Below are 23,403 nucleotides of genomic sequence, written 5' to 3' on the forward strand. Positions count from 1 at the left end.
TAATCTTCCTGGACAGCACAATCTTTCTCAGAGCTAGGCATGAAAGTATTTGCTCTTATTTTTCTTGCCTGCAGAATCCCCACAGAGGAACTTGACAGGATGCAGTCCATGGGGTTGCAAAGAGTTGTACACGACTGAGCAACTAAGCACAGCACAATAAAACAAGAACAAACAGTCTACACCCCCACAGAACACAGGTGTAGACGCAGATACCTCACTATGCCTCAGAATCTGTTAAACACTTCCTGAATCTAGCTATAGATAAATGTCTTGATAAAATCAGGAAACATGGTTAAAATGAAATTAATGTGATTATTTAATGTTAATATAGGGCAGGTATTCTTAACATCTTCTCTAAAGCATTCACTGAATTCTTAGAATTATTAGATATAGAAGGAGCTATCTGATAAATATAGAAAATGTCCACCAAATTATTGGAGCTCAAAAGTTTCCAATACAGGCTTCTTTTGTTTGTTTGAGAAAGTAGGAATGAAAAACAGAGGAAATTAATAAATATTAAAAAGATGAACTATCCAGGCAGTAGGGAAGATATATAAAATTTCTTTTTTTTTTTTTCTTTCCTCTTCTCCTATCCTAATAGCTATAGTGTGAAATTCAATAACCTGAGGGAGTCATGTCCAAGATAAGGGAGAGATTCCTGTAACTGTTGAATATTAGGAGAGAAAGAAAGGAACTAATGCAGCTCATTGGAAAACATGACTAAATTTCTGCAGCCAGAGTTAAAATTGTTCCTATACACCCTGAACATTCCCTGATAACCAACTTTCCAAAGCATGTTGCAGTAAACGGAAGGTGATGTAACCAAAGGAAGATTATGTTTTAAAAAAAAAAAAAGGTTTAAAAGTTCTGAAATAATTTAATTTTGGTGAGCTGCTTAAGATTGAGTATCAAATCCTTCAGTACAGTCAAAGAGAGGCAGAGAAGGAACTGCTTTATTCAAAGGAAAGTCACCTTGCTGACCCAGCTCTGCTCTGTGTCCCAGTTCTGGGGGCATTCTGGAAGGAGAGGTGTGTGGGGGAAGCCGTGTAACCCAGGCTTCCTTGGCCAACCCCCACCGCTGTTTCAGCTGCCCGTGATGTATGAGCCAGGCCGCAGCGCCCTGCATCCACTTTGCTCTGAGATGTTAGACCAAAGGTCAGGGCATCCCTCCTGTTGTTGGGCGCTTTGCCTTCTCGGTACTGTGACTCACCAGGACACTTTTGCAACTGAACATTAAGCAAATTTCTTTCCTAATACAGCAAAATTCAAGCATGGAAACACTTAGTGTTAAGCAATTACTACAGAACATTAGTCACGCGCTTTGGGTTTCATTTAAAAATTAAATAGTGAGACCTGATGGAAAAGGTTCAATTATCCAGCAAAGAGGCCCTTCCACTGCATGGGCTGAGGGCTTCTCTGTTGCAAAGATCCTAACAGCTATATGCTATTCTCTTGTTTCTGAATGCAACGGTGTGTTGCCTAAGAACCGGAAATGCGGATGGATACATATTGCTGTAAGCTCCAGATTTCAGGCCCAACAACAAAAGATGGGAACCCAGAGGAGCAGCAGAGAGGGGTTCTCCCTGAGAGAGCAGGTGCCGGTTATGCGGCTGTGAAATATGGGAAAGAAAATGGATATACATCCATAAATAAGTTTCTCTCTGTTTCATTTCATTAAAATCACATTATAATGTAAAGGTGTAACAGAACTAGCAACTTTGAGGGATTAGGCTAAGAAATGAGTACGTGAAGCAGACTTCAATTAAATAAGTTCAAAAGATAGTTGGGGGCAAGGGGGTAGGTAGGCTGGAAAATTCAGCAGTGAAGACTTGAAATTCAAGAGTTGAAAAAATGTGGCAGATTTTTAGAGCCCAAGGGTAATAAAATATCTGTAATATTGACCAAGTGTTTCAACCTTTTATAAAGTGCTTTCACGTTTGAACGTGCTAGCTGGCCTGTGGGTTGGTTAGGAAAGAATTATGCATTTTCCCTGTTGATGAATGAGGAAAGCTGAGGACCAGAGTTCAAATAACTCGCCTGCTTCACCAGGGTAGTAATCGCATGAGCTAGGATTCCCACTCACCTCTCTGACCGCAAAACCCTGTGTTTTTTCTCCACTGTTGCTCAGTGACTACCCCATGGTACAAGGTTCAGCCAAGATTCATATGATAGTTTGCTGACTTTACCTGGGACTCAGCAAGAATAACGTTATAGGATCCAGTCAACCCCAGGATGACAGCAGGAGAATGAGATGCTTTGCAAGCCTGAAGCAGAATCAAGCATATGAACTGCTACATGTCAATTATATTTTAAAAGAGAAAAAAGTCTGATAAAGTGATTCTAACGTGGGCTAGTTTATGAGCCAAGATGCAACAACACAGTGGCAGACTTCACTCCGTGATGGGTCTCCCATTGCAAAATCAATTTTATCTTAAGGAAGTATTTGCATTGGAAAATCTGTGATGGAATGGAAGGACCAGAGTGTTAACTTCTGTTCTTCACTTCCTCATGATAACACTCATCATCTCTCAGTCTGTTTTGCAGTGTGTGGAAGAGTCTTTCAAAGCACTGAAGTCTGTGGAAACTGTGACTGCCTTACATGCTTATTCAAATATACCTCTGAGCTCTCTGAGTGTTATTATAAGGTAGGAAAGTGGTTAGAAATAACTGTCACATGTTTAAAAGATGAGAATCAATGAAGAAAAGTGATCAAGTCCAAACACCTTTTCTGATATGTTGATAATTGAAGAAATGCTACATGTAAATTTAAAATAAGTCAGGATGTGGCTGCAGGCATACTCAGTCATGTCTGATTCCTTGCAACCAGATGGACTGTAGCCTGCCAAACTCCTCTGTCCATGGGATTTTCCAGGCAAGAATACTGGGGTGGGTTCCTATTTCTTACTCCAGGGAATCTTCCCAACCCAGAGACTGAAAAGTCAGGATGGTGCCAACATATTTTATGAAGATAAAAATACTCCTCTCTCTATGCCCCAAGTTCCCAAATAACTTGATACAAATTATCCTTTTTGCCATAGTAGATGATGTTTCTTCTATGCTCTTTCCTTTTCTTAATTTCCCACTTAGAACTCATCCCAACTTGTATTCTGTCCTCAATATTCCATTAAAATTCTTCTTATCGAGGTCTCAGAAGAGATCCATCTGGTCAATTTCCAAGGTTATTTTTCTCTCCTCATATTACTGGACTCTCAGAAGCTTTTGAGAGTTAATCACTTCCTCATTAAAGCACTCATCTGTCTCAGCTTTTCCATTTATTTTCTTTTCCTCCCTCTTATGTACTGCAGCTCAGCCAAGTCTCCACTGCTGGTTCTTTCTCATCGCCCTGCCTTCTAAATGGTGAGCTGCACAGCTGTCTTTTTTCTCATATTCTCTTTTGGATGAACTCATCCATTCCCATGGTTTTAAATACCATCTCTTAAGTTGCAAACACCTTTTATTCCCATGTCTTCCCATCACAGGAAATGTTGCCTATCTACTTTGTCGAGTGAGACTCTTTGGCATCACTCTTCACCCCTTCTTACTTCTCATCCTGCACATCAAATCCACCAGCAGACCCATCTGTTCTATGTTCAAAACACATCTTGATCTGCCCAATCTTCTCCACCTCTGCTTCTCTTGCATAGTTAAAGACATCCTTATCTCTCATCTGGATGACCTCAGTGGTCTCCTAACTGTCCTCCCGTTTTCTGTTCTACACCTTCTCCCATTGCCACGGGATCCTAATCCTCTCTCTTCCACACTATCAAAGTGATAGACAAATGACCAGGACAAATGCTTCTCTCTGTCTCATTTGCTTCTCTTCTTTTACAAGGCTCTAAAAAGTCTGGTCTCTTCTTCCTACTCCAACTCCATAAGAAGCTTGCCCCTCACTTCACAAGTCTTCTAACCCTATGAGAACATTCCAAGCTCTTTCCTACCTCAGAGCCTCTTCACTTGCAGTTTCTTTTTCTTGAAACATCACCTGATCCCTTAGCACCTCACAAACCATGTTCCTTCTTAACTTCACTTTTCACTCTATGGAGGTTTGGAAGCCTTCTCAGGGCTCCTCATCTAAAGAAGCCCCTCTCTCACACATTCCACGGTTGTTGCCCAGCACAGCACACTTTCAGATTATTCATTTGTTAACAGTTCACCTTCTATCTCTTCCACAGGGTTTATTCACCAAAGGGGCAGGATCCACATCTGTTTTGACCACTTTTATATCTCAAGCACCTTAGCCTAGGGCCTGGCACAGTAGTAGACATTCACAAAATTATTGCTGAAAAATTGAAGGAGCTACACTATGGAAGCCAAACAAATTCAAAAGAATGTGACCTGTTTTTTTGGTTTTATTTTTCTCAGGAAGACTCCAGGAGATTTTGTATAAGCAGGTGGACTATATACACAAAGGAAACCATTTTGAATAGATCAGCTGACAGCCAAGTGGATTAAGACCATTTAGAGGAGTGCAGGCCTATCACTAATAGAAGGAAACATTCTTTAGGATGAATTCTGAGTAAGAAAATGCCCACCAGTATGGGGCTACTCAGGGGAATAGAATGTGCACAGAGGTGTCTCTGCACAGTGAAATCTTGTAGAAAGATAAATAATTTCTCAAAGGGAATACTTCATTGTCTGTGTCTTTGCAGATTAAGCTGGACAAGATCCTAGAAGATTCACAGTGAGGAATAAATTCCATGGACTAATAAATGCCAATATGACTGCCATTAAAAGTTTCCATTACAGACTGAGCAATGAACTCACTCAAGTGAAAAAGCTTTGATGTCATATCCATTCAAAATATCTGAGGAAATGAAACTTGAGAATCATTCATTTTGAAAAATGACTTATTAGAGCTAATTTTGCTTGCCTAATTTTGTGTGCCTGCATAAAAGACAAAATCCCCTAACCCAGCAGCAAAAACAAAACACTGAAGAAGGAAAAGGCTTTCTTTCACCACAGCTACACGTGGGAAAAAAGGTTACATAAGAAAAAGGTGCTTCTGCCCAATGGTCAGTTCTATAATTGTTTCCGTAAGTGATGGGAGTCTCTAGTTCCCAAGCATGGCCATAATATTTTGTCTAATATCCTGAATATTGACTTAATTATAGCAATCAAGTTTCTGCAGCAATATTCAAGGTATAATGGTAATCAAATAATAACCACACAACCTTACATCTAAAGTGCTCCTTACAATTTTCAAAGGATTTTTCACATACATTATCCAATTTGATGTTCACTGCAGCCATAAGGGAGGCACCTATGATGTGACATTATAGCTAAAATGTTTTACCTTTCAAAACCATTATATTGAGATCTCCAGAATTCATGTCCAGAGGAAAACTGGCATATAAAAAGTTAGCACAGAATGCTGCCCCTTTTTACGCACTTATAAACTGAGAGAGATTTGGCTGAGCATGTTTTGAGATACATCATTAAATTTATACCTGAATACTCAGAAAACCTGGAGCAGCAAAACTTTGTTTAAAATAGCAATTGTACGATTGACCATCTAATTCTGTTTAGTTATGAGAAAAGCTTAGGTCAGATATGTCAAGAGAATAAGAGAAACCACTTAACGTGCTTACCCTGGAGCAAAGCATTTCACAGGAATTCAAGTGATGGAGGAGCCGAGAAGCCACATAAGGGGCCACAGAGGAACCCAGGGATTCACAGGAGAAGCAGCTAGTGCCCCCCTCCCACAGGGACAGACAAGGGAGATGGCACAGCGACCTGACCCCGGGGGCTGAGGCATCTAGCCAAGGCTGGAGGCACCACAGAACTGCAGATAAAGACACAAGGTGCTGCCCAAAGCAGAGTGAGGAGAAACACCTTGGCTTCCCTCTTCTAACCAGCCTCCAGCCTCACAGTGTTCCCTCACGGCCAGTCCTCTCACCTAGCCAGAAGCCTGCATCAACCCCCAAGAGACCCAGGGGCACGGAGGTCTCTTGACTTGGAGCCACACCCAAGTTGAGAAGAATTTTGAGTGAGGAAATATGTCCTATTTAGACATACCAGCTACCAGACACAGTGTAAAGAGCAGTGTGCCATGAGTCCAAACAAATACTGACTTATCTTCTTACACTGATATATCTATAATTAAAAAAAAAAAAAAAAATGGAGCCACAACCCAAGGTTTAAACTGTATCTCACAGTCCTCAATGGCTTGAGAATACAGACCCTTCTTTTCCTCGCTTGCTTCACGGTGCCTTGTAGTTGTCTATATACACACCATTCACTCGACACATTTTGTTCCTTAACTGAAAGGCAAGGACTTAAATCCTAATAATAACCTCATCTTTCTTAGCTTTAAGAAAAGCAACTAGATGATATCCAGGCCTGACGCCATCATGAGAAATTCTACCATGGGCATATTGCAATGAATCCGTAATTGTGGAAATTAAAAATTTTCAGAATTGCTTAACAAGTCCGTTCTGGGAATGGATACAGTTTGGAAAATGGCAGCTAACATATTTCGTGAAAGAAAGAAACCAGAAAGTATTAAGAGGGGAGAGAAGTTGGGTGTGCTTTTATGCCCCAAACAAAACAAAACAAAAACACAACTCGATGCATTTCTGAAACTTTCTGCATGGAATAATTGGAGGTTAGCTGCACAGGCTCCCCTGGCGGTCGAGCCTGCTCTGCGGGCACTGCCTTGGCTTTGGGGAGCCGCCCTCTCGCTTTGGTGCCTCCTCCTTACTTGAATAAACACTTCCACCCACTCTCCGGCTTTGTTTTCTCTCCTTTGCCTCTTGCTGATCCTCGCCTGCCCTTCTCCTCAGCAACACTGTATTCTGGGCAGCACTGGCAGCTTTCACCCTCTTCTCTTTTTTCCCCCCACCACTTCCCACCTCAGCAAATTGTGAACACCCACTCCTCTGGAGGCAACTTTCTGAATCACTGTGAACATCTTTTCGTGACACCCTTGAGAAGCTCCGGCGGCATCTGGCTGTCCTCTGCTGCCCCAGCTTCCCAGGCAAGAGGCCCCTGAGGCTGGGCCCTTCTTTCTCACTCCGGGAAGACTCAGACTGCGCCACAGCCTCATGCCAGTCGGAGGGCCGCTCCCTTCTGTCTTCATACGCTCTCCAGGGCTCAAGACACCTCCTGGCTACTACTGCTCCCCACGCTCCATGTTGATGCTCTAGGCATCTTTCCGCTTCTCCTCTAGCGTCAGAATATCATCTTTCCTGACGGCTGGCTACAGACAGTGTGGCAGTTAACCACTCACTCTGTCCTCAGAGGAAATCACACCAGACTGGACCTTCATTGCCACAGTCCTGTTCCCAAACTCTGCTATAGCTGTACACATCTACGCTTCATCCATTCCATGTCATTATTCCATATGACCAAGTGTCTGACCTGGGTTAAATGAACTTGGTAAAGTGACTCTCATGCTAACATTCAGGCACATGACTGTCTCTTTGAGTCAGTGTAAAATTGGTCAGGATAGAAAGATTCAGGTCCCGGCCTCTCTGTGCACTTGCATGGTAACCTTGAACAAATGACTTTACTTCAAGGATTAGAACAACTTATGCATTGTACAGAGATGTTGTGAAGATTAATTAATTCATATTTTAAGGTGATTTGATGATCAGCTAATGAAAGATGCTATATAAATGCTAATTTTATTATTCATTCCCACATCTATATATTCAGCTGCCTCCTAAAATGGTCACCCTAAGCAATTACTATTAAACTCTTTGAAAGAATGAAAATGAAAAGCAGAATTTTCATTCTGAATCCTGAATTTTCTTCCTTTTCAAGATGTGAGCCTTGTGATTTCTAAGTCATTTAAATGCAGAGCTTTTGGCTGAATCATACTTATACATGATGCTTATATTTAATACAGAGATTTGGAAAAACTACCATGGAACAAAGCAGCACTTGGAAACCCAGTCTATTGTTCAAGCACACACAATCTATACAATATCAAACCCAGAAAGGTTTTTAGGCTTTTAGACATAAAACATTTTTAGGAAAAGCAAAATATTGTAATGTTTCCATTCTAACCCCTCTAGCACACTTTAAAGAGTCATTCTATGCAGAAAAACCTCATATGGTCATTATGATTATTTATGGCGTTATGTTCTTATATTCATAATCACTGATATTCTTTGAGAAACTTTTCTGACTTTGAATAAATGTTATGTGGTTTGTGTTTACGTGGTCATTATTGTCACAGACCTGCGACTGTCGGGGATATGCCAGTGAGAGACAGCACAGCAGCCCTTCTGCTAGTTCAGAATGATGGCCTGTTTTGGTCTTGAGGGAGCTCTAGCCACTCAGGACTCAACTTGGACTCACCGCCCCTGTGCCTATGGTTCCAAGGAATGACTTTCCTCAGAAACTGTATTTTGTTTAACACTGATTTAGAATTTAGGGATTTATCCTAGATCTCGTCTGCATGCCTATTTTGGTCTAGAATTTCCTCAACTCAGTTGGGAAGAACCTCAAAATTATACCACACAAGTTACTATAAACTTTCAGGATCTCTCTTCATCTTGACATAGTACAAGGCACAGCTTTGTGGGGAGAAGGGAGGGGTAATTTGCTCTGGGCACTTTTGAACACTAGAACCTAAGATTATCAGCAAACATCTGATAGAAAGAGCAGGCAACCAACTATAATGTAATGGGAAATAATTTGTTACGTTAAAACAATTGGAAATGCATATAAAATAATGCATGTATCGCACTGTATACTGAACATATGCAGTATATCAGTAGTGTCGTTGTTGTTGTTTAGTTGCTAAGTCATAACCAACTCTTTTGTGACACTGTGGACTGCAGCCCACCAGGCTCCTCTGTTCGTGGTACTTCCCAGGCAAGAATACTGGAGTGGGTTGCCATTTCCTTCTCCAGGAGATCTTTCTGACCCAAGGAATAAACTCATGTCTCTTGCATTGCAGGTGTATTCTTTACCACTGAGCCACCAGGGGAGCCCATATAAATAGTGGGTTTATAGAAAAATTTCAAGGTAAAGAATATAAAAGTCACATACAAAACAGTAACAGGGTATCTATCAAAGACTATTATACATGAGTTGTCTTATTTGACTTAGATATTACTTGATTAATTGTTATAAAATATGAGTGATATTGATACCTATTGACTACTCTTTGCATCACTTTGTGGGTAAGAAAGAAGCTGAGGGGGGCTTGCTTTATTGCAAAAGTCATGTGGTTGGACCTCAGAGTCCTGACTCTTGGCCTGCTTAATTTACATGCCTCCCAAGAGTTCACAGTTTAAGACCAAAACATTTAGTGGTCATAATTCTGCAAGAGCTAAAAGCAAAATACTTATTCTGAGAGATATCAATCTATGGTAATCATATGTTTATAATCAGTGTAATGGTAGACCTCATTGAGACATTCCAATTTTGTTATTTCAAGAGCTGCCATCACACAAGAAGTCCAGACCTTGGTTAAAGTCTTTAATGTCATCCAGAAACTACTTTAACCATCAAAGACCTCTGGTACCCAAGAAACATCAGGAGGGTTTTCCGTTTGTTCAGGAAGGCACTTATAGTTCCCACTATGACCCAATTATTACATATAAGTATCTTTTTAAAATAAAGAGGGTTTCTTTAAAAAAAATGTAGTCTTGATAAAGGGGATTCTGATGCTCTACTGGAAAAAAACAGAATTTTTATCCCAACATAGCAATACAAAATTGCAAAAGCTAAAGCTAAGGGTGCCACACTTCTCCCCAGTGCAGTGTCCCATGACTCAGTTTATCTAGCTATCTATATCTACCTATCATCTATCAATCAGTCTATCTACCAGTCTCTCTATTGATCTATCAATCTATTTATTGACCTATTTATTTATCTATCAGTCTATGAATCTATCAGTCAGACTATCAGTCTACCTGTCTTTCAAATATTAAGGGAAGACTTGGTCCATTGCTTACTTCTAAAGAACTCATCGATATTGTTGATCCAGTTTCACTTCTTGATAATCCTGCATTTTCATCCAACTCAGAGGCCATGAAGTTCTTCACAGCTGTGCGAGGCTCAAAGGGCAAATTCTGCATATGTTCCTGGGGTGCGAGATGTTGCTCTAAGTTCATATTGAACTGGTCCATGACAGGAGGATTCATGTTGAATTCAGGATTCACTTTGTAGTGCAATAACCTTTCATGGGGCAGGGTTTCCATGCCGATATTCATTTTGCTTTCTTCTTTCATTGATGGCTGGGTATTTACAGAACTTCTGGGCATCACAATATAGTCACTCTCCATCATTCTCTCTTGAGGATGGACGATGTCCATATCCGCCCCTCTCAAATTATCATCCGTACATAAGTACACAGTTCTCCGCAATTCACTGTTCTCTTTTTTCAAACATTGATTGCCTAGCTCATTCATACCCATGGGCATGTGTAGACCTGTGGGCTGCTGAATAATGACTTTGGAAATGACGTTTCCAGGCAATGTTGAATAGCTAAGTGCTTCAGTGTTTGTTCCTTTTTCTTCTTCATCATCATTCAGAGAAATCCTAGAGAGGGTGCCTGTTATTGTTGCTGCTCTGCAGGGACCAATATCCTTATGAAGAACTGTGAAATGGAACATAAAAGCAAAAAAAGAAAGTTAATGCATGCTTATCATTTATTATTATATTCTGTTGTTCCTCATTTTACTAAACATTTTCCTTAATAAAATAAAAATTATCAAAAATTACATTTCTATTTTTTGTACCCAGTCCAGAAAACTGAATCTTTGTACATTGATTCTGATATGCTCTGATTCTGATATGATAGATCTCAGGTGGCTAAAGCATGTCTGAAAACTGATAAACAGATTTTCAAAAATCTCAGTGCCCTAATCTTAAATAACTCTGCCTTACTTTCACAGGAAAGGAAGTTTCCCTGAGAAATTTTCTCCGTCAGCGTACTGCAAGGGCTTTATAAAATTATGGCTATATTCACAAGAGTTTGACCTTTTCTTAAAGGGTTCCCCTCTGAAGTATTCTATAAGTTCTGCTCATTAAAATACTTCTTGAAAGAGGTAATCAATGAGAATTTCATCCCACTGTGTCAGAAATACCTTCAAACTTTATGTATGTGGAAAACTAAGGAGTATTTATCTATGAAGTCCATATGGTCAAGTAGATACAGGGTTCAAATTATTCATAATTTTCAGTCCCATGAAAAGCCAGGTCTTTTCTTTTTACAAGATCAATCCATCCATATACTCCAATGCTCATGAGGGGGTATTAAAAGTGCCAACTGACTTTAAGCAGAAAAAACTGTATGAGCCTCTAAAACTTCCATTTTAAGACTGTGAAATAATGGCTTAGAAAAGTTAAAAATGCGTGATAGCTTGTAGTAAGAAAGAGAACAAAATGAAAACATAAACCACATCAAAGGAAAAACCATCAACAGAATAGTTCAGAATTGTTTATTAAAATAGATTTTAGTTGTTTCTCTTTCCTGCCTCTCTATAAAGGAGGAAGTCATATTTTATGTGTAATGGAGGCAGAATGACTTGAAGTCTGGTTAGTTGTGAACAGCTGTCAGTTTCAAAGTCTAAGAGAATGAAGTTCTGAAGAAATATTCTTGGTGATGGACATGTTGAAAACAGACAGACCAGCACTGTGTGCATATTGGTTCAACATGGACTTCCAGTCTGCCTTATCAACAGGCAGAGCCATTTTCACTGATTGTTTCGTTAGGCATAGATAACTAAAGTATTTGGTTTATTATCTCCTCGTGAAAAGTCTCAGATATATTCAGGGTTACCCATCATTATCAAGTTTTCAAATAGCATCCTAATTATTATGCATTAAAGCAAGGGTTCAGAGAAGGCAATGGCACCCCACTCCAGTACTCTTGCCTGGAAAATCCCATGGATGGAGGAGCCTGGTAGGCTGCAGTCTATGGGGTTGCAAAGAGTCGGACATGACTGAGCAACTTCACTTTCACTTTTATGCATTGGAGAAGGAAATGGCAACCCACTCTAGTGTTCTTGCCTAGAGAATCCCAAGGACGGCAGAGCCTGGTGGGCTGCTGTCTATGGGGTCGCACAGAGTCGGACACGACTGAAGCGACTTAGCAGCAGCAGCAAAGCAAGGGTTGAAAATAGAAAATTCTGAATGTCTTTCCCTAATACAAAGAAGAGACTCTTTCAAATTATTTCAAGACAGGTATCATTCACGTAATATCTTTTATCTTAGAGTTACTGTATGTAATTTTGCACTAGGTTTCTTTTTCTTTTTATATATTAAAGGTGTTATTTAATTATAGTCCAATAAAAGTATTTTAAAAGAGCAGAAAAAAAGCAAAAAACAAAACAAACAAAGATGTTAAATCTACATCGCATAGTTTTATTAATCCATAATTTGGTGTGACTTTTTATATTTAACTATTCTATTTAAGAATTAGAATAATTTCATTAAAAAAATTATTTCCAAACATCTTAATGTAATATATAGGTAATGAATTGGGATTGTCAGGAGCAATTTACATAAAAATATTCAGAGATAAAGTATGTTAAATTAATTCATTTAGTAATATTCCAAAAAGAAGCCTTAAAAATAATTCCAAATTCTGGCAAGAATATTTTAAATCTTTAACTGTAAGCAAATATTAATCCAAAATTTATAGCAATATAATTTAAAGGCTAGTCATGGGGACCTATTATATTTTATTAAGTACATATAGATAATTTTTTACTTTTGTGAGTACCTCATAAACAACAATTAAATCTTGGTACTGGATATTGATTTCATAATCTGCATTTCCCTGGTGTCTCAGTAAAGAATCTGCCTGCAGTCAAAGATACCCAGGTTCAATCCCTGGGTCAGGAAGATCTCCTGGAAAAGGAAATGGCAATCCACTGCAGTATTCTTGTCTAGGAAATCCCATGGACAGAGGAGCCAGGTGGGCTATACTCCATGGGGTCGCAAAGAGCTGGACACAACTGAGCGAATAACACTTTCAATTTCAATCTGGATTTGTAAAACATATATTTAGTTTGTATAAATATAATTTGTAGTTATAGTAGCACATTTTTATCAGTGATACAGCCATCTTTACTGAAAATTTGTATATCAAATATTTGGGGAAATACAATTCTTCTTATGAAGTAGTGTTGACTCTATATGAGAAATGTAACTATTTCTTTGACATGCTCAAAATGTGGATATCCAACTTTTGAATATACAATGTTTGTTTATAAATCGACACCACCTACACATACAGACACGATGCTGAAGTGATGAGACTTTTGAGAGAAATAAATCAAGTAGTGAAAGACAAAATGCAGACAAAACCAAAACAAAGCAAAAAGCACTTGAATATTTTGCATAATCAGATATATGCACCACTCTTTCAGAAAGCAAATTTCAACAAAACTTGGAGAAAGATTATTCAGAGACCAGGAATTGAGGCTTTGACACTGAACATACAACGTGGAAGGAAATCTTCAGAAAAACACAAGAGCAAGTTCTTGATAAGCTCAGTTAAAAAAGGGCACAGACTGAAAGTGAAAACATTAAAAGATATTTTTTCTAATAAAATAATGGTACCGGCCTAATATTAAGAATACTAAACCTCTGGATACAATGAATCTGGGAAAATGCATAATTTTAACAAAAGAGAACAAGATGAGTATCATTCCTTTATTTGTAAAGTTTGGAAGAAGGCTTATTTAGAAGGCATTCTTATCAAAGTTTCAATGGCCAAACAATTTCAAATGGATAGAATGGTAACTTACAACTGCTGCTAAGTCACTTCAGTCATGTCCAACTCTGTGCGACCCCACAGACAGCAGCCCACCAGGCTCCCCTGTCCCTGGGATTCTCCAGGCAAGAACACTGGAGTGGGTTGCCATTTCCTTCTCCAATGCATGAAAGTGAAAAGTGAAAGTTAAGTCGCTCAGTCGTGTCCGACCCTCAGCGATCCCATGGACTGCAGCCTTCCAGGCTCCTCCGTCCATGGGATTTTCCAGGCAAGAGTACTGGATTGGGGTGCCATTGCTTTCTCCGAACTTATAATTAATAAGATAATAGCAAATAGAGATAAATGCAAAGGCTAGTTTTTCTTTAAGGGAAAAAGAAAAAAAAAAGCAGAACCTTTACATAATCATAGACTAGGAAATCCCTGACAGCTACTACAAAAAGTCTTGGGGATTTTAAATGATAAGCAGTTGACATTATTATTTTACCAGCTGCTATGAAATCAGATGTGAATGTACACAACGTTGATATAAGGAAAAGAGGCAACTGTGATAAATGTTGGCTAAAATGGGCACCATAGTTAAAATTCGGGTACCATAGTTTTAAATGACTGACCCCAGAGGGAGGGTGCTGAGCAATGAGTGAAGGAACACAGTTTGCTTAATCTTAAAACAAACAAACAAACAAACAAACAAAAAAACCACAAAACCTGGATTGAGCTAAATAGTATTTGCTTTCTACCATCTGGATGAAGGTTAGGTGGATATTCACTCTTATTCTCAAAGGCGCCATTAGAACAAATGTATAAAAAATAAAAGAAAATATATTTTTTCCCAGTATAAAGAAGCATTATTCATCTGCTTTTGGTGGTGTCTACAGGCTGTATATTGTCACCCTGCTTATTTAACTTCTATGCAGAGTACATCATGAGAAATGCTGGGCTGGATGAAGCACAAGCTGGAATCAAGATTGCTGGGAAAAATATCAATAACCTCAGATATGCAGATGACTCCCTCTTTATGGCAGAAAGTGAAGAAGAATTAAAGAGCCTCTTGATGAAAGTGAAAGAGGAGAGTGAAAAAGTAGGCTTAAAGCTCAACATTCAGAAAACGAAGATCATGGCATCTGGTCCCATCACTTCATGGGAAACAGATGGAAAAACAGTGAAAATAGTGTCAGACTTTATTTTTTGGGGGCTTCAAAATCACTGCAGATGGTGACTGCAGCCATGAAATTAAAAGACGCTTACTCCTTGGAAGGAAAGTTATGACCAACCTAGACAGCATATTAAAAAGCAGAGACATTGCTTTGCAAACAAAGTTCCATCTAGTCAAAGCTATGGTTTTCCCAGTGGTCATGTATGGATGTGAGAGTTGGACAATAAAGAAACCTGAGCGCCGAAGAATTGATGCTTTTGAACTGCGGTGTTGGAGAAGACTCTTGAGAGTCCCTTGGACTGCAAGGAGATCCAACCAGTCCATCCTAAAGGAAATCAGTCCTGAATGTTCATTGGAAGGACTGATGAAGCTGAAACTCCAGTACTTTGCCCACCTGATGTGAAGAACTGACTCACTGGAGAGGACCTTGATGCTGGGAAAAGTTGAAGGCAGAAGAAGAAGGGGACGACAGAGGATGAGATGCTTGGATGGCATCACTGACTCAATGGACATGAGTTTGAGTAAACTCTGGGAGTTGGTGATGGACAGGGAGGCCTGGTGTGCTGCAGTCCATGGGGTCACAAAGAGTCTAACACGACTGAGCAACTGAAGTGACAGGATGGAGGGCAGCTATTGGGGACATGGTCACCAGGATCCAGGTCTCTAAGCAGGGCATGCGCATGCTCTGTCGTGGTCCCTTCTGCAAATACAGCAATAAAGCTATAGTGTGTACACACACACACACACACACACACACACACACACACACACACACACACACAATGGTGTTTCATCCTTCCAACATGGATGATGAACCTGAGGTACAGAGAGACATCAAACTGACTGGCCTTGCACATGACAACCAGTGAGAGATGGATGGAAGGCGTCTGTCTCCAAGTCAGTGCTTTCCTGGGATCTGTGCTCCCAGTCAACCATTTTCACCTCCTCCCATTCCCCGTTCATATTCTCTCTCTCTCATTCCCTCCTCCTCTCCCACATTTGCTATTACAGTGCTTCCATCTGACTCAATTTGCTCATCTATAGTAAGATATGATGTGTAAACTACAGCACTTTCTTTAAAACCAAAAAAAAACCCCACAAACATAAAAATGATTCAACATCTAATGATTGCATTTTAAAAATTCAAATATTCTTACCTGATCGACAAGCAATGTCTACATCCTTTTCAAAGTCTGTCTGTAACAAGAAATAATAAGATATAGAATCATCATTTAATGAAGGCCTCAAGCTTATACTGATCGGAGTATCTGAAGTTAACAAATATCTGACTAGGCAGTACCAGGATATTGTTAATACTTTGTTCAAAGGAAGTTTCTCAAGGAATAATCAAATTGCTTTCAAGAGTATTTTCTAGCAACCATATGTTGGGTAAAATCAGTTGGAAATATGTTGTACAGTTTTAATAAGGCAATACTGTACCTAATGGTCCTCTAACACCAGATATGAAAGAACAGAATTTTAAGGCAATTCCTTAATGAAATTAATTAAGGAATTTCAATTCCACGTGAAAATACTAGAATGTGAAATATTGTGAAGATACTTAAATAAATGTCCTTGTTATTTACATTTTTAAAAGTTCACTTTGAATATATTGTTAATAATGTAATATCTTATAGCTTTGTCAAATCTTCAACAATCAAACTAGGGTTTTCTGATGATCCCCTTTTATGCAAATCTGACAAAAGACTTAGGGTTAAGGGATTAAAGTTGAAGATTAAACAATACTAATCTGGCCCAGAACCTACTAGAGTTTAGTTCCATCCTCATATTTTCTCCAGACTTTTATTGTAAACAAATAGTTGTTGCTATTCAGTCACTAAGTTGTGTCCAACTCTATGCAACCCCATAAACTTCAGCATGCCAGGCTTTCCTGCTTCACTATCTCCTGGAGTTTGCTCAAACTCATGTCCATTGAGTCAGTGATGCCACCCAACCATCTCATCCTCTGTCACCCCCTTTTCCTTCTGCCCTTAATCATTCCCAGCATCAGGGTCTTTTCCAATGAGTCAGTGCTTCACATCAGGTGGCCAAAGTATTGGAGCTTCATCTTCAGCATTAGTCTTTCCAATGAATAATCAGGGTTGATTTCCTTTAGGATTGACTGTCACTATTTGATTAGTTTATTTTTAATGGTGAAATTATATTAGCCTGTTTTAATCAATGTTTAGATTCAAGATATCAGTATTTATCTCTTTATTTTTAAAAAGAAATTAATTACTCTTTCTCCTGTTTTAGTTACTAGCATATCATTTAGGCTATTTTTGTGTTGCTTAATACAAACACGTTGATAATAAATCAGGTATATTATGAAGAAAACTCTATTAAGCCTTGCTGTTAATGACACAGCTTAAAGCTCCCTTCATTTCTAAAACATAGAGAAGTGGTTATGTGTAAAGTATCTCTTATCCGAACAGCAGTCAGAACTCATGTACAGTGGTTGACTGTTCTGCTGGGAGCATGTTTGCCCTTCCTGCTTTTAGGGCAGTGGTCCTTGTAGTGGGTCTCCCCCCAGGCCAGGTCCCACCCCAGGGATCCTGGTTTCCTTGGTCTAGAGTGCAGCTCCTCTGAGGAGTTTGAAGGGCAGGCAAGGTGAGGACCACGGCAAGTCTGGCTTTCAGGCCAGAACTGCAGGTGCAGCATGCTTTGATCTGTAAACAAACATGATCCTACAGATATACTGCTAACCCTAATTCTGTGTGAGGATGAACATACCCCACCCCCACCCCCCGCCCGGTGTTGCCCAGAAACCCCACACTCAACACACCAGTCTGCCAGTAACACATCCAGGACTCCCAACCAGTCCGTACGCAACCATCATCTGGTATCAAAGCTCCAAGTCTGTGACTGAACTAGAGTTAAACTCAGAGAAATCTGACACTATTTTACTAGTAAGAATAATTGTTTATTCCCTTGAGAAACCATGACAGAATCAACACTCAGAGGGGAAGTTAAAGCTCACCATGATTTGAGCATGCCCATTAGGAAACGAACTGGAAGAATCAGCATTGATTGGGTCCTGACAGTTTCTTAATCGACATCTAAATGCATCCTGAACCTGTGAAAAAAGGACAAACGTTCATTTTCGTCTCTCTTGGTAATTACCAAATACAGTCTATATTGGCAATTGACTGAGAAAACTGTTATTGCTGTATTCATGATCTAACACACATTTTGTTTGCTGTTTTCTATGACCAGAGAATTCATCACTTGCCATCATCATAGACAGAGATGCTGGGGACTCCTGAGCTGTGCCTATGGCTGTGTCTGGCTCAATACTAATCATTCTTGCCAGAGGGCAGGCTTATTTCCATTGCTACAAATAATATGCCTGTCTTTCAAGGGGGCATTTACTATTTGGTATGGCATAATCTTCATAATGGCTTTAAACATTGTGAAAAACGAGATGATCTGTTGGCCAAAATTGATTTGGGATTTCCCTTTTGTTGCCTTATGTAAGACATACTGGGGAGACCCTTTCTCGTCTCCCTTCAAGTACTATATGCCCTGATGTCCAAAACAAACAAACATATAAACAATGACACACAAAGATAACAAAAATGACTGTTTCTGGTTGAGCCTCATTAAAAAAAGAAAGAAAGAAAGAAAAGAAAAAAAAGCACTTTAGCAAAACCAAACTTATTTACAACTGGATTCTGAGCAGAGAGCAAACACATTGAAAGGAAATGAAGATCGTTAAAGCCGTCATTAAACACAATGTGGGTAAACCTGAATAGATGAAAGCAAACACACAAATCAACGACAGCTACTCTGATCCCCTGGCGCCCCCTGGCCAGCCAGTCCTCTAGATCCTGTGACTCACCAGGTGGGTGGGCATGAGCATAGGCTGAGTCAAGGGCAAGGTCATTTTATGAACTTCTGGCTTTTCCAACCTCATACCATCAATATTTCCTCCTTGTTTATTATGATCTGTCTTTTGGGGTTACAAAACAAAGCACAGATGATGTGGCATTTTGCTTTCCTGAAGCACATGGTTGAGACCACACAGGGAAACACATGATGATGCCCAGTTTTGAGAAGCACTGGTATAAAATATCCTATCATGGTTTTGTGTGTGAGATGTGCAGAGCTTATCTATTGGCCATGGCAAACTCTGAGCCTATTGTTTTCAGCTTCTCTCATCCATTTCATAAATTGTGAGCAGCCTCCTTCCCAAATGGCAAGACTTGGAAAGTGATATGAAGCTTAGTCACCACTGAGCCCTGGCTGAGCTCCATCATGAGAGCTCCACCCACATGGATTTCACCCCTCGGGTTCTGATCCTGGTGATGCAACCACCGCGTGCGTACTCAGTCGCTCAGTCGTGTCCAGTTCTCTGTGACCCCCATGGACTGTGGCCCACTAGGCTCCTCTATCCTTGGAGTTTTCCAGGCAAGAATACTGGAGTGGGTTGCCATTTCCTCCTCCAGGGGATCGTCCCGACCCAGGGATCAAGCCCCTGTCTCTTTGTGTCTCCTGCATCACCAGGCGGATTCTTTACCACTGCACAACCTGGGAAGATGCTTACTTAATACATTGCTCTGTGTTATTACATTATAAGGCTTCCCGAATAGTTCAGCTGGTAAAGACTCTGCCTGCAATGCAGGAAACTCGGGTTTTATTCCTGGGTCAGGAAGATCCCCTGGAGGAAGGCATAGCAACCCACTCCAGTATTCTCACTTGGAGAATCCCATGGACAGAGGAGCCTGGCAGTTTACAGTCCATGGGGTTGCAAGAGTCGGACACGACTTAGCAATTATATTCTAAGGTGTCTGCTAATCAAATCATTTTGAAAAGCAAACTGAGTCACTGGCAGTACCAGCTATGATTTCATAGATATGGTTCAAACTTACATCTCCTGCTCTGGCAGGTAGATTCTTTACCACTGCCCTACCTGGGAAGCCAATGTAACCACTATAGCTGTGAATTAAGAAAGGTGGGGCTGGGCTCCAGATCCTCTGACCTCTCTTCCACTCTCTGATTCTAACTTTTCTTTTTTCAACCATTTTTAATTGAAGTACAGTTCATTTACAATGCTGGGTTAGTTTCAGGTGTACTGTGGGGTGATTCAGTCATATATCCCTATGTGTATACGTGTGTGTTAGTCACTCAGTCGTGTCCGACTCTTTGCGACCCCATGGATAGTAACCTGAAAGGCTTCTCTGCCCAAGGAATTCTGCAGGCAAGAATGCTAGAGTGGGTTGACATTTCCTTCTCCAGGGGATCTTCCCAATCCAGGAATTGAACCTGGGTCTCCTGTATTGCAGGCCGAGTCTCTACTGTCTGAACCACCAGGGAAGCCCATATTTATATATACTTTTTCAGGTTCTTTTCCATTATAGATTATTACAAGATATTAAGTATAGGTCTCTGTGCTATACAGTAGGTCCTTGTTCATCTATTAATATTTTATATATAGTAGTGCGTATATTCTAACAGTTTTTCCAGGTGGTATGCAGGAGACATAAGAGACCCTGGTTTGGTCCCTGTGTTGGGAAGATCCCCTGGAGGAGGGAATGTCAATCCACTCCAGTATTCTTGCCTGGAGAATCCTATGGACAGAGGACCCTGGCGGGCTACAGTCCATAGGGTCGCACAGAGTCAGACACGACTGCTGCGGCTTAGCATGCACACATATTCTAATGTTTCTAAATCTGGAATTTTCTGGAAAAAAAGAACAAGGAGTTGCCTCACCCAACCAGGTGAGGCAATTTCCCAGTCTCTTTCAGACACATCAACAGAAGTTTAGGCTCAGGGAAATTTAGCCTGAATGTGTTTTCCTGAAGAACTGGATAAACGTTGGGAAATAAATCATCCAGCTTCTCCTTTGAAGGAGACATCATGTGGACAACTAGACTCTTTAGAAGCAAATACTTCTTAGATTAAGAAGTCATAGCTGTAGGTCACAAAAAGATACCATTAATAAAAAGATCATTACACACTAGGGTAATGAGCCTACTGTTAGATGATCTGTGTTTCTGTTTCACAAAAATTTGCATTTGGGGGACAGCACTAAGAAAGTATACGTTTGTAGACGAAAAATTCTAAGTACTAATGTCAGAAAAATAGGCACTTGCTAATTTTCTGTTTGTGCCCCAAGGCAACTGTTAAAGAAAGACAACTTATAAAGGAAGTTAAGCAGTATGTTAGAAATGTTGCCTGCCAGGGGCTGGTCACATGAATATTTTTCAAGTCTGCTTCTAAACACCAGCATATATAAAATATGAAAGTGGCCCCTGGTGAAACAAAAATGATAATTTAACTCTTCCTCACCAGCCACTCTTAGGCCTTTGAAGTGCAGCTGTCAAATATATTTTTGTCTGACAATGAAACATGGAAAAGTAACTCCTCTAAGTTTCTCCTCAAAATCCACTCTCTGATTGCTTGAAGGAAATATAAAAGAAATCTCTTTTTCATAACACACATACAAAAACTCGATACCTTAAACTACCAAACTTTCAAATATGACAATGGATTAAGGGTATGTCTATCCTGGAGAATGATGTCAGCTGCATGAGTCAGTCAATGCTAGTCAGAAGAAATATAGAACAGAAAAGCATAAAAATTCTGCAGTAAATTCAAGGTTATTTTAATGGTCATATATCAATAAATGCCATGATTTAAGTGTTGAATTCTCTGACACTTTTAGTGCCTCTGTTCCTTTTAATTCAGAAAGATTTGTAGCAGAAATTCCTCTGATTTAAAAAAAAAAAAAATCTTAAGATTGCATTCAGGCAATCTAGATGAGCTAGCCTTAAATATTTCTTGAATACTGACAGGGAATCACACCACATACTTTATCACAGAAAAGGATGTTTCAAGCAAGACAGTACCTGGAAGATGCATCTGTAGTTATTTGGAAACATTTTGATAATTAAATGAACGTTCTATCAAGTAAGCAAAGAGACTTTTATCTTTGGTGAGTTAATTTAAATTGTTTTTGTGAAGAACAACTAAAAGTTTAAAAAAAAACAAGTCTCTGAGGACTTCAATTCCAAACAAGGAGAAAGCATAAAAACAAACAAAAGACAGAATTCAGATATGACTACTGCATGCTGAAATTAAAGTTTTCTGTGTCAAAAGTCATATTTACAAGACTGGACAATAGTCCTGACGTTTTTCCTGCCTCGTGATTAAGATGGAAGAAAAAGAATTATTGCTGCTGCTGCTGCTAAGTCGCTTCAGTCGTGTCCAACTTTGTGCGACCCCATAGATGGCAGCCCACCAGGCTCCTCTGTCTCTGGGATTCTCCAGGCAAGAACACTGGAGTGGGTTGCCATTTCCTTCTCCAATGCATGAAAATGAAAAGCGAAAGTGAAGTCGCTTAGTCATGCCCGACTCTTAGCGACTCCATGGACTGCAGCCTACCAGGCTCCTCCGTCCATGGGACTTTCCAGGCAAGAGTACTGGAGTGGGGTGCCATTGCCTTCTCTGAAAGAATTGTTAGAAGATTCATATTCACTATTTAAGCAGAGTCTTCCCTAGTGGCTCAGATGGTAGAGAATCCACCTGCCAATGCAGGAAACCCAGGTTTGATCCCTGGGTCAGAAAGATCCCCTGAAGAAGGGAATGGCAACCCATTCCAGTATTCTTGCCTGGAGAATCCCATGGACAGAGCGGGCGCCAGTCCATGGGGTCGCACAGAGTCTGACACGACTGAATGACTTTAACTTCACTTTACTCCTTAAGTTGACTATCTGTGGAGAACAAGTCACTTACTTTAGGTACCAATTTAAAGGTTCTTTTTAAATATTAAAAGCATTATACCTCTGAGTTCTTCCAATATCAATCAAGTTTTAAACTTATGTAGGATGAGTAAATATAATTCTTGAAACTGTCTAGAATAATTATTTAACACAAATTGTGGCACAGTTAATATCTAGATTTCAAAATGTCCTATTTTTATAATACTCTGCCACAGATATTTCACCTTAATTGACAGCCAGACAGAGGGTTAAAAAGCATCTGTGGTGCAGCAAAGAAGAGATATGTGAATAGCCTTGGAATATTTAGGGGACTTTACAGAAAGCTGACATCATGTTGTGAAATAAAAAAAGAAGTGTCAAGAAACATCTTCAAATATATAGTGAGGTGACCACAGCAAGGTATCAGGTGTCTTCTGAGGATCCGCCAGGCACAACCAAAGTTACCTTGGCCAGATCTTTCTGGGGGCGGCTCTAAGATCTCCTGAGAAAGCTATCCCCCCTTTTCCTGTGGATGGGTTCCTGGGAAAGAACAGTGTTCAGAGGTCTGCCGGGTGTATCTCGCTCCTGCCCCTCCCCTGGGGACAGTGACTCAGTTCATCTCAGCAGCAGCTAGCAAGAGCATCTCTGATGGTCCTTGCTCTGAAGACAGCGGGCAATGTCATCATGAAAGTCAGTGCCAGATTTAGAGTCTGCTGGGGAAGAACACGGAGCAGTGCTTGGCGGAGCTGCGATTTAGAGGGAGCTCCGGGAGAGAGCTGCACTGCTGGAGACTGGCTCTGTATTTAGCTACAGGCCCCAAATCTTCACCTTTTACGAAGACAGCTTTACCTCTGGGTTGTCTCCCT

General features: G+C 40.1%; 1 protein-coding gene across 1 annotated transcript in view; it reads right to left on the reverse strand.

Moving 5' to 3' along the window:
* The window catches only part of ADGRB3 (adhesion G protein-coupled receptor B3), an 881,864-nt gene that overhangs the window by 17,869 nt on the left and 840,592 nt on the right, over positions 1-23,403 (reverse strand). Inside the window, exons 25-27 of the mRNA XM_052651548.1 lie at positions 17,815-17,910; positions 15,992-16,031; positions 9,912-10,555 (exon numbers count right to left, since the gene is read on the reverse strand). Coding sequence (XP_052507508.1) covers positions 9,912-10,555; positions 15,992-16,031; positions 17,815-17,910 — 780 coding nt within the window. The remainder of the gene's footprint in view (positions 1-9,911; positions 10,556-15,991; positions 16,032-17,814; positions 17,911-23,403) is intronic.

Source organism: Budorcas taxicolor, chromosome 14 (genome assembly GCF_023091745.1).
Source record: "Budorcas taxicolor isolate Tak-1 chromosome 14, Takin1.1, whole genome shotgun sequence".
Lineage (NCBI taxonomy): Eukaryota > Metazoa > Chordata > Mammalia > Artiodactyla > Bovidae > Budorcas > Budorcas taxicolor.